We start from the raw sequence: 11455 nt of genomic DNA on the forward strand, positions 1-11455 counted from the left end.
CTGGGTCCGGGACAACGTGTACAGCATCCTGGCGGTGTGGGGGCTGGGACTGGCCTACCGCAAGAATGCCGACCGCGACGAGGACAAGGCCAAAGCTTACGAGCTGGAGCAGGTAGGGGCTGCGGGGGCTGGTGGCCGCACCGCCGGGCCCTGGGGCCGTGCAGGGAGGGCGAGGACAGGGCTGTCCCCTAGCGCGGGGCAATAGGGAGAGATGTCAGAGCTGGCTCGGGGGTGATGTGGGGACGCAGCCCTTCTCCCAGGGGTGGGGTGCTGTGTCCCGCAGCCTTGTCCTGTCCTGCCGCACAGCACAGCTGTCGTCCAGGGGCTGTGGAAACGCGAGCGGGAGCTCTGATTACAGACGCCGAAGCCCTGCAAAGGTCAGCGGCCAGCTGAGCCTGAGTCAGGGCTTCTGCTGGAGATTAATAAGGCTGTTTTCCTTGTTCCTGCAGAGCGTGGTGAAGCTGATGCGGGGACTGCTCCAGTGTATGATGAGACAGGCCCTCCGAGTGCCAGGTGGTCTGCTTAAAGCCCCGCTGTGCCACAGAGACTGTCAGTCCTAGCTGTGCTGGCTCTCCCCAGCCTTCTCTGACGAGCAGAGGGAAAGCTTCCTTCCAGGAGGTCTTGAAATAAGTTCTGAATTAGCATCTGTCCTGGGTGTGTTGGAAGTTCCAGTGCTGTGGGCTGGTGGCCAGTGGAGCCTTTGCCAGCTGCTCCCTGTCTCATGGCCTGGCTGGTGCTAGGACTCTGCAGTGCTCCTCTCGGGGGGCGTTTGGGGTGACCCTTTTCCCTCTGCACAGTGCAGCTGTGGTAGTGGGCCCTCCACAGCTGCAGCCCTGCGCCGGAGTGGTACATGAGCCTGTACTCACTGCCTTGGTGCATGGGAGGGCTCAGCCCAGGGGTTGTGGAATTTCTGCCCTGCCAGGCACAACTTCATGTGCTGGGCTCATGGCATGGGGCAGATCTGTCAAACCTCTGCAGAGACAGTTTGATGAATCCCTGCATATCATTGCCCTTCTCAAGGTGGACAAGGTGGAGGCATTCAAGTACAGTCAGAGCACCAAGGACTGCTTGCATGCCAAGTATAACACCCAGACCTGTGCCACTGTGGTGGGGGACAATGAGTGGGGCCACCTACAGATGGATGCCACCTCCCTCTACCTGCTCATGCTGGCGCAGATGACAGCCTCAGGTAATGCTGTTGGGGACTGCCATTGCAGCTTTGAGCTTGCTGGTCTCCAGGCTCTCCATAGTTTGGGTGCAGCTTCCTGGGTGCCAAGCTGCTGCCATGGCTTGCCTGACTCCAGTGTTTTCTTAGGCTCATAGCACCCAAGGTGGGTTTGGGCCCCTTGATGTCTCTCTAGGAGCTCTTGTTTGCCTGAGGCCTCGGGGCTGCCATAGAGGATGGGAGTGGAAACAGCAGTCACCCAGGACATGGCTCCTGTCACACAAGCATGCAGTGGGAGAAGGAGTCCCTGGGTTACTGCAGCTCCTTCCTGGGGATGCCTGTGGGCTTGGAGTGGCTAATGTGAATTAATCCCCTGCTTCAGGCCTCCACATAATTCACAGCTTGGATGAAGTCAACTTTATCCAGAACCTTGTGTTCTACATTGAAGCTGCCTACAAAACTGCGGTGGGTAGTGTGTGCTCTGGGGATGGAGGTTGGGGGGTTGGTGTCTAGGGACAGCTGTGGGTCACCCCTGAGCCCCAGTGGCCAAAGTCCCACAGCATCTGCTGGAAGCACCACCAATGGGTGGGATTCAAAGACTTTCTGGGTGTGAACTGCTGCCTTTGTGCAGGACTTCGGGATATGGGAGCGTGGGGACAAGACGAACCAAGGCATCACTGAGTTGAATGCCAGCTCTATCGGCATGGCCAAGGTGAGCTGTAGAGAAGTGCTGTCTGGGGGATGGGGAGCACCAGTGTTAACTGGGCAAGCTGGACAAGTTGAATGGTTGATGTTTAATGCCCCATGCAGTGGTAGGTTCCTGAGAAGGAAGTCCCTTCTACTTGTCCACTGGGATAAAATTGTGCCACTCTAGCCTAAGTTTTGCCTGAACTGGGACCAAAAAGTTAATTGGGGTGTGTGGCAGAAACACCCATGGCCCTGCTGATGTCTGGCTACCCATGACTTTGGAGATGTGGTCCCATTATGACCAGAGGTGTTTTGCAGCTACAGCATTGTTTAAATTCTTTTAAATTTGGTCAGTGTGTTACACAGAGGAACTGGCATGGGGTTGAAAGCTCTTGCAGATGAGCAGCATGGTGAAGGATGTGCTTCTTTGGATTTCACCCTGCTTGCAGGCTGCCTTGGAGGCATTGGATGAGCTGGATCTCTTTGGAGCAAAGGGAGGCCCACAGTCAGTGATACGGGTGCTGTCAGATGAGGTGCAGCACTGCCAGGTGAGACCCACCCGGGTGTTACACTGTTGCAGGAGGATCTGTGATCTGCTATGGTTGATCTGAATGATGCCTGGCCTGGCAAGCTAACTGCTCCTCCTTCCCCTTTGCCCAGTCCATCCTCCACTCAATGCTGCCCAGGGCCTCCACGTCCAAGGAGGTGGATGCCAGTGTGCTCTCTGTCATCTCCTACCCAGCATTTGCTGTGGAGGACAGTGAGCTGGTGGAAATCACCAAGCAGGAGATCATCACAAAGCTGCAGGTGAGTGGCACTGCCCTCGATTTACTATTCCCAGGAGACATCTGCAGTCCAAACTGTTGTAGCCCTTTTCGGGGTGCTGGGGCAAGTTCTCTCCCAGTCTCCATTACCTGTGGCAGGGGTGTGTCACAGGTGTGGGAGGGGGGTGTATGGCTGGAGAACACACCCTGCACCTGTTTATGTATTGAAGGTACAAGGTGCCTCATGCTGTGCCTTCTGCTCAGCACCTCTTTCCGCGCTATGGCTGCTGCCGCTTCCTCCGGGATGGATACAGGACCCCCAAAGAGGTGAGTGTCCTCAGCCCTGCCACCTGCCGGAACTTGACTGCCAAGCAGCAGCCTCCCAGGTGCAGCAGAAAGGCTTTGATGGGGAGCACTGGGAAGATGAGCCTTGAGTAGCCCCAGGCAGTGTCATGGGGCTGGGCTAGGCTTCCCAAAATGCCAGAGCTCATTGCAGAGGTGGTATGTCCCACTCACAACCATAGCAGATGGACAGAGGCTGGCTCTGTCTGCATCATGGGACCTGGTGGTGTGTCTCTTAGGCTAGGGGGATCAGGGCTCCATGTGGGAGCCCTGCTGAGGTGACTATCCCAGGGCTGTGCCAGCCCTGAGCTTAGAGGCCTGGGGATGTGACCGTGCAGTGCTCCTGCCTAACACCCTCAGCTCTGTGGCAGCTCTAGAGGTCACAAAGCTCCTTCTGCCTCTCCCAGGCTAGCAGGCACCATGGGTACTGCCATGGTGGCTCTCACAAGTGAACAGAGACTTTCTGCTGCTGCTTTGGAGAGGGAAAACAGGAAAGATTTATAAGCAATAGTCTCATTTGATAACCACCGAACTAGGAAATGGTGCTTGGAGGCTCTTAAATCATCACCAGCTGCTGGGCCCATAACCTGGTGGGGCTCCTTTGTGCATGAGTGCCTCTGAATGCTTTCTCCTTCACTGTGCCTCTGCAGATCTGCCCATAATAGGCAGTGAGCGTGGCTGCCCTGCTCCAGAGCCAGAGAAGCAGCAGCATCTCCAGTCCAATATTCCCAGCACTTGTGAGCTTTGCCAGTGTGCAAAGTCCTGGATTACTTCTGGGTAGCTGTGAGGCACTGGAAGGGCAGTGGTGCCTGCAGAGGCATGCAGCTGGCTGGAGTCGGATGGGATTTTGGGAGCTTGTGGCTGGAGTGCAGACAATGTAGAAGAGTCAGTCTGCTCTGGGGGATTCTCCTGGGGACTGGGTAGAGTTCCTTTGCCCAGGAAGGATGACTCTCTTCAGCATTAGGGCAAGGGGCTCAGGAGAGAGTGTCTGACAGAGAGAACAGAGGCTGGAGAACAGAACTGTTTCTCAGCTCTGTCTCAGCCATCTTCTGCAGAGGAGGTCTGAGAGGACATTTGAGGCTGGGGTCTCAGGGAGGAAGGAGCCCTGTCAGTTTGAGGAGATCCTGCCCCCACTACCTGCTTTGCTGTCACCTACAGGACCCCAGTCGCCTCTACTATGAACCTGCTGAGCTGAAGCTGTTTGAGAACATCGAGTGCGAGTGGCCTCTCTTCTGGGCATACTTGATCATTGATGGGATTTTCAGTGGAAACATGGAGCAGGTAAGGGACACAGGAGCTGCCAGGCTGGTGGAGAAAAGTCCCTGGCAGGGCAGGTGTGCAGGGGAAGGATGCAGGGAGCCACAACCAGGGGCATATTCCCTCTCTTCTCTTTTCAGGTGCAGGAGTATCGGGAAGCCCTTGAGGGGGTTCTCATCAAGGGGAAGAATGGGATACGCCTGATGCCAGAGCTGTACAGTGTCCCACTGGATAAGGTGAGTGATCCTGAGCTATGGTGGGAGTGGGAGTGTTTCATTACCAGAAAATTAAGTTTGAAATGCTTATTAACCCAAGTTGTTAGCAAAGCAGCACATGGAGTGCACGGAATCTTCATGGCTTGGAGCTGTTACACAACCGTGTTGTATAAAAGTTGGTTTTTTTCCACCCCCAGAGCATTTCTTGCCCCCATACACAATGGTGCTTTGCTGCCAGTTTGCTCACTTGGAGACTGAGTACTTTGAGGGCTCAGGTCAGGTGGACCCAGGCTGAGGAGGTGATGCTGAGCTCCTGTTCAGTGGTGAGGGGGTTTGTGTGGGCCTGGGCTGAGAGCAGTGACCTCCTAGTGCCTAGGTTGTGGAGGAGTGGTGCTTTCCTCACCAGCATCTAAGAGCATCTCCCCGGTGCTCTTGGGGCATGTCAGCTCTTCCAGTGGGATGGCTTGAGTTAGGAAACCAAACATGGTCTGAGCAGCTGATCCGTCGTCTGACACGGGTGTCTGGAGCAGCCCTGACAAGAGGGGAGGAATGTAGCCAGGCTGTTTTGGACCCTGTGTAACAAATGCTGCTGTAGGCACTTGTTTTAAGCCTTGAACTGCTGGACTTTAAAATACAGTGATTATGTTTCCTTCATCATCTTGTGTCTGTAGGTCCCTCCTTGACCTCCTGGCTTGTCTTGCAGGTGGATGAGGAGTACAGGAACCCCCACACCGTGGACAGGATACCCATGGGCAAGCTGCCGCTCATGTGGGGGCAGTCTCTCTACATCCTGGGCTGTCTGATGGCTGAGGTATGGTCACCCTGGGTGCTGGGAGGGCTGTGGGGTCAGGCTCTGAGTTCTGATGGTCTGCCACCCACCATGGGGAAATTGTCACCTACATTCCCCAGGACCTCTTAAAGGTGGGTTGTCCATAGGCATCACCCATTCTACCCTGCCTGTCAAATGTTCATCTCGTACTTTTTCTTCCTCCTCAGGGTTTTCTAGCTCCTGGTGAAATAGATCCCCTCAACCGCCGGTTTGCAACAGTCCCTAAGCCTGATGTGGTGGTCCAAGGTGAGGGAATGGATCCAGTCCCAAACCCCTGACCCTGGCAGGCCTAGGGACTCTGGCTGTGCAGAATTCATGGGGGTGGCTCTGCCTGCTGGGCTGGTGCTGGTATAGCCTGATCTTGGCCCTGGCAAGGTGGGTGGAAGATGGGATGCAAGTTGTTCCATTCCACCCTGTGTTGACCTAGGGGAAATATCACCTGCTGCAGCCTCCTCTGCAGAGAGGTTGAAAGCTGTCGTCCTGCCACTTGGTAGGGAAGGCTTGGGTATAGACAGTGTTAGGAGGAGCAAAGCAGACCTCTGCAGTGGGAACTGGTTCCCCAGGTGACCCCAGACAGCTGCCTCACTGTGGTCCCCAAAGGCACGGGGCAGTGCTGTCACCCTCTTGTGCCCCTGTCGCACTGAGCCTGTCTTCCCTCTGCAGTGTGCATCGTGGCAGAGACGGAGGGGATCAAGGCAATCCTGACGAAGGATGGCATCGATGTGGAGACTGTGGAAGACATGTACCCCATCAGAGTGCAGCCTGCTCGCATCCTCAGCCACATCTATGCCCGGCTGGGTGAGCTGGGCTCCTTGGTTCTGCAGCAAAGGAAGTGCAGAAGGGTCTGTCCTACCTGTTGGCACTCCTGCTCAAAGACACTTGTGTCCTGCACTCTGCCTGGCTGATGAGGGTTCTGCTGCCCATTTCTGGGCCTGGTAAAGCCACTTGTGCCCAAGGGGAATGAGGTGGCAGGCAGTGCTGTTCAGGGTGATTCTGACAAGGATAGAGCTTTGACATTGCAGTTGCACAGTCACCCCAGGGACAGGCAGAGGCTCTGATGCCTATAGCATGAACTTGACGTGGGCAGGAGTTGGCTCTTGTTCCTGTACCCAGATTTCAATGGGAGAGGCCAGCCAGATCCCAGGAAGGGTCCTCTGGCCATCCCTGCTGGAGAGAGCCCAGAGCTCAGGCAGAATGACTGTTGAAGGGTAGGCAGGGCTGAGTGTGAGGGGAGGGTATGCTGAGCTCTACATGCTGGTTCCCTGATGCTGCAACCCTTCGGGCATGGGACTTGTGCCGGAGCCGGAAACCTAGCCTGGGCCAAAGGAGACACCTGATCTGCCGTGATTTAATTTGGTTGCTAATTTAAACCATGAAAAGGCCAAGTGTGACATGGGCAGATGGGGCAGGGAGTGCAGCCTGTCAGCTGCCAGGGCTGACAGGAGCAAGGGATGATGATGCTGCTGCACCATCCAGGGCTCTGGGAGTAATCCAGGAGCAATGGGAATTCTGATAGAGCTCTCAGCTTTGGGGGACCAGCCCTATGCACAAGGGCACCCCTAGCCCTGCTCTGGCTTCTGACTTCTCCAAAGACCTGGAGGTGTGACGTGTTGCAGAGGTCAGGACAGGCTGTGTGTCCCTGTTTCAGCGTGTCCCTAGCCCGCTGGGCAGGGCTGGGGACAGTGTATCACTGTTCCTTAGAGCTCAACACAGGGTTCTGGTGTATCCCAACCACAAACCAGCATTTTCCTCCTGTCTGGTAACAAGAGGCCTGACTCTGCTTGCTGCTGCAGCCCATTTCATGAGAAGGCTCACACTAAAAGCTCCTTTTCCTCCCCTTGCAGGCCGTAACAAGCAGATGTGCCTGACCGGACGGCCCTACCGGCACATGGGTGTCCTTGGGACCTCCAAGCTCTACAAAATCAGGAAGAACATCTTTACCTTTACCCCACAGGTGGGTGGTATTACATGGGCTCATTCCCAGCTGTCACGTGATCTGGAACTGGGCAGGAAATTTCTCCACTGGCTGAGTGCTCGAGTTATTCTCAGGTGTGGCCCAACACCCTCTGAACAGCCTGAGAGTGTGGAGGAGCTCCAGCTCTGTGACATGAGGCAGCACAGTTGGTGGTCTTGGCTGTGTGCATGCTGGGAGGAAATGGTTTCAGCCTTATGATCAGTGTTAGGTGAAAATCTCTTTGCTCATCCTGACAAGGACACCAGGAGGAGGCTGATGGCAGGCCAGGGATCCCTGTGTTCCCTGTGTTCAGGGGACGAGCAGGATTACAAGCCTAGCACTGTGGGGAGTGCGTATTTGCTCAGGACAGGCACAACGTGGACTAGCTGTGTGGGGCCTGGATGCTGCTGCTTCTGAGCTGTGGCATTAGTTACCTCCACATAGTTATTAGTGGTCAGTAGCTGCCCTGGGGTATGAGGATCCCTTGCTAGAATGTACTGGCACCTGCCATGTAGGGTGGGATGAGCTGTCAGTGCAAAGGAGCATGTTTTCTGGGTGCACGGTGTAACTGGCCTGGCCTGTAGGAAGATGTGGGTGGCACCAAAGGGACCTGGTAGCTGCAGGAAGGGCTATTCACATCTCCTGCTGTCCTCGCAGTTCTTAGACCAGCAGCAGTTCTACCTGGCTCTTGACAACAAGATGATTGTGGAGATGCTGAGGACGGACCTCTCATACCTGTGCAGCCGCTGGAGGATGACTGGGCGGCCAACTATCACCTTCCCCATCTCCCACACCATGCTCGGTATAGATCCTCCAGCCTCACAATGCATTTGGCTAGAGCAGCCCTGGGACACAGCCTCTGTGGGAGGAAGCGGGTGGGCAGATGTGTGACCATCTCCGTAACTTGGACATGGTGGGGCTGGAGCAGCCAGTAGTGGTCCTGTGAAGACCTTACCACTCAGAGGAGCCGCGCTGAGTGGGCAGCTGGCCTGGCAGCTGGCTGGGTTACCTGCCAGGCACTAGTGATTTCAACTCGAGGCACGTGCTTGCTGGCATGGAGGTATTCAAGCTCCAGGCAACTAGGCTTGTGGGAAGGCCTTTTGGGAGCAAGACAAAAAAAACAATCCCCCTGTGGAAGTGTTCTTGGGACTCTTCATGCATCTGGACTCTTCATTAAGACTGACCACATGCTAAAGGCTTTCCTAGACAACAGAGAGGGGAAAACAACAAACCAGAAGGAGCAGAGAGCTGTGCAATGGTGCAGAGCAGAACTGGCATGCCTGCAGCAGCTCACAGCTTTCCTGGGAAATTACTGTTCTGCTTTTTTAGGCCTTTTTGCCTCTCATTGTGTACTTGAAATCCCCTTAGTGTCTCAAGTGTGCCCTTTGCTGTGGTGCCTCCTGCCCCCGACAGCAACCCCCCACTCTGCTGCCTCGTGTGAAAGCCAGGGACAGAGCAGGGGCCTGTTGGGTGCTGCTGTTGTCAGATACTGTCAGCTTCAGCCCAGGGTGAAATCTCAGGAGCCTGGAGTGCATCTTGGCCTGACTTTCCTGGAATCCTGCCTGGACAGTCCAGAATTTCCCTTTCTGGGTGGTGCTTTTGATGCCACAGCCTGGCTATGTACCCCAAAGCAAGGGTCTGGCCGATGCCATGCTGCTTTGGGTGTCTGAATGCCCACCTGGCCCTGGGTTACCTTCTGGGAGCCAGTTGGAGCCGGAGAGCCTGACTTGCCTGTGCCTCTTCCCCACAGACGAAACCGGCAGCAGTGTGCACCCCACGGTGCTGGCGATGCTGCGGAAGCTGCAAGATGGGTATTTCGGTGGTGCAAGGTGAGCACAGCTTCCTGGGGTTCTGGAAGGAGAGAGCTGGTGACTTCCAAGAGCCTGGTTATGAGGATACCTGCTGGGCAGAGCATTGGCTGTGGGGAAACAAGCTGGGGAGGATACATTGGGATGTACTAGGCTGTCAGTGTGCCCTGGGACAACAATCCTAACAGATGAGATGAGAGAGAAGATATAGCTCTTCATGTCGTCAAACTCATGGCTGCAGGATCCCTCTAATAGCTTATGGGCAGCCCTTGCATGCCCACCTGTGGCTGAAGGAGTTGCAGACACCTAAAGCAGACACTAGTGTGTGTACACTCCTGGTGAGTGTGTCTCTCCCTGTCAAAGGGCCTGCCCTGGAGCCAGGAGGGACAGCCAAGGGTATTGCCTTCCCTTTCCTCTCCATGTGACCTCCTCATCTCTTACCCAGGGTCCAGATGGGTAAATTGTCGGAATTCCTGACAACGTCTTGCCGAACGCACCTCAGTTTTATGGACCCTGGGCCAGAGGGTAAGGTCTTTGCCAAGAGTTACAGGCTCAGCAGTGACAACTTTGAGAAGCTAGATGCTGAGGAGTGGCTGCATGGCTTGCAGGTAGCACAGAATGCTATGGGAGAATAGGCCAGTTGCTGCTGTGGTGTGGCAAACGCCAAACTCACCCTTAAAGCTGTAACATGCAACCTTCCTGCCAGCATTCACCTCTGTGTTCTTCACACACTTGGATTTTCACTATGTCTGACCTTCTGTCAGCCTTGTCTTGAACAAGCTGCTCTGACCTTTGTAGGCTGCTGTGCAGGGAAGAGACAAAGGGTTGGCAGCCTTCTTCCACTCAAGAGATGTGGCCGAGGGTCTTTGGGGCACAAGTGATGGTGCAGAAGATGATGGCACAGTACCCAAGGTGGTGGGGAAGATCCATCATGTCCCCAGGCAATCTGTTTTCTCTGAAATGAATGCTCATGTCTCTTGCCCTTCTCTTGCTTCACCTGCAGTCCCCCTACAGGCTGCATCCAGGTTTGTCCAAGGTGTCTGCTTCCCCCCAGCTCCAGTGGGAGACAGGACCTGCTTGTCCTCTCTATGGCATCTATAAGATGCTCAGTTTAAAGTTTTTCCTGTGGGCAGATGCGGCAGCCAGGAAGGAGGATGTTCTCAACCTGGTGTCTGGAGGACTGCCCTAGCTGAGCCTTCGGGCACTGGCATGAGGCATTCCCTTGAGATGTGGAAAGGGGATGCTGTGCTGCCTCAGGTGCAGTCTGCAGCTCACCTCCTGGGGCCCACACACCTCCAAGTTTGCCAACTGGAAAGCAGCATGGGTTTGCCCTGGCCCACTGGAAATGCATTGACAGCTCTGTGTTTTATTTGGGACATCTCCCTCCAGGGGCACCCTGCTTATTGTTACCTCCTGGCTGAGCAGAGACATGGCCTCTGAGCACCCTCTTCCATGCTGCTGTTAGCATGTGGTGCCTCTTGCACTCCTGATGTAGCATTGGGAGCAATTGGAGATGCTTGAGGCTGGACAAAGAGCAAGGCAGGAGCCTTACTCTTAACTCCGTGTTAGGAATAACTAACCCACCCTCCCTTGCTCCCATGCTGGAGTCTTGCTTGGAAAATGGCCTTGCTGTGCTGGTGTGCTTCTAAGTGTCTCTGCTTGGACAGGCTGCCCCTGGATGTGCCTCCCCGAGTGCGAGGGTTTCACCGCAGGGTGTGAGTGGGACTCTCCTGTCCAGGCTTGGACTAGACACATGCTGCAGCCCCATCGCTTCCTTCGTCCAGGTGGGACTCGGAGGGAGCCCAGTTTAGCCTGAGCTGGCAGCCAGTGTCCCAGGCAGTGGAGTCGTGCAGGAACAGGGGTGCTGTGGCTGCAGTGCTTTGTGAGCCTGGCTGCTGCCATTGTCTGTCTGTCCACCTGGCTGCCAGCACTGGCCCCATGTTGTCACTTTGTGCAGCCAGCAAAGCTTTGCCCCTGCTGAGGCACAGCTGGGAGTTCTCTGGGCCTGGGGGTGCCCCAGTGCAAAGTGGCTGAAGCCCTGCTCTGCTGCCTTCCCTTCCAGAGGACACCGATGATGAGGTTGCTCAGTACCTGGACCAACTGCTGCAGCACACAACTCCCCGGGCGAATCTGCCTCCCACTGCCCAGCAGGGAGGGCTGAGTCGCTTCCGGGCTGCTGTCCACACCACCCGGGACCTTATGTCCCTGGCGTCCAAGGCCAAGGACCTGCATGTCCAGAGTGAGTAGCTCCAGCACCCTCTGCACCTTCCTTTGAGCCCAGGGGCAGGCTGAGATGCTTTGGGAGCTTTCCCAGCTGTGTGATGCTGGGGTCCCCATGGACTGCAGAGCAACTAAGAGACAGTTGTCCAACTGCCTAACATTATGTCCATCATGTTAGTCCTGGCCATGGAGTATATTGGAGTTGGTTGCAGTC

The 11455-nt window shown here is 55.5% G+C and overlaps 1 protein-coding gene across 1 annotated transcript in view; it reads left to right on the forward strand.

Annotated features, from left to right (window-relative positions):
- Nucleotides 1–4: 4 nt before the first annotated feature.
- Nucleotides 5–11455, forward strand: part of PHKA1 (phosphorylase kinase, alpha 1 (muscle)) — a gene marked incomplete at its 5' end in the record, with an annotated part of 17235 nt that continues 5784 nt past the window's right edge. The window contains 18 exons of the mRNA XM_009074285.1: nucleotides 5–112; nucleotides 450–497; nucleotides 1021–1189; nucleotides 1548–1630; nucleotides 1797–1877; nucleotides 2302–2400; nucleotides 2513–2659; nucleotides 2881–2943; nucleotides 4117–4239; nucleotides 4356–4451; nucleotides 5134–5241; nucleotides 5427–5505; nucleotides 5923–6057; nucleotides 7104–7213; nucleotides 7871–8015; nucleotides 8964–9042; nucleotides 9467–9546; nucleotides 11084–11260. Of these exons, the coding sequence (XP_009072533.1) occupies nucleotides 5–112; nucleotides 450–497; nucleotides 1021–1189; nucleotides 1548–1630; nucleotides 1797–1877; nucleotides 2302–2400; nucleotides 2513–2659; nucleotides 2881–2943; nucleotides 4117–4239; nucleotides 4356–4451; nucleotides 5134–5241; nucleotides 5427–5505; nucleotides 5923–6057; nucleotides 7104–7213; nucleotides 7871–8015; nucleotides 8964–9042; nucleotides 9467–9546; nucleotides 11084–11260 (1930 nt within the window). The remainder of the gene's footprint in view (nucleotides 113–449; nucleotides 498–1020; nucleotides 1190–1547; nucleotides 1631–1796; nucleotides 1878–2301; nucleotides 2401–2512; nucleotides 2660–2880; nucleotides 2944–4116; nucleotides 4240–4355; nucleotides 4452–5133; nucleotides 5242–5426; nucleotides 5506–5922; nucleotides 6058–7103; nucleotides 7214–7870; nucleotides 8016–8963; nucleotides 9043–9466; nucleotides 9547–11083; nucleotides 11261–11455) is intronic.

The sequence above is a fragment of the Acanthisitta chloris genome, unplaced genomic scaffold (assembly GCF_000695815.1).
Source record: "Acanthisitta chloris isolate BGI_N310 unplaced genomic scaffold, ASM69581v1 scaffold4245, whole genome shotgun sequence".
Taxonomy (NCBI): Eukaryota; Metazoa; Chordata; class Aves; order Passeriformes; family Acanthisittidae; genus Acanthisitta; species Acanthisitta chloris.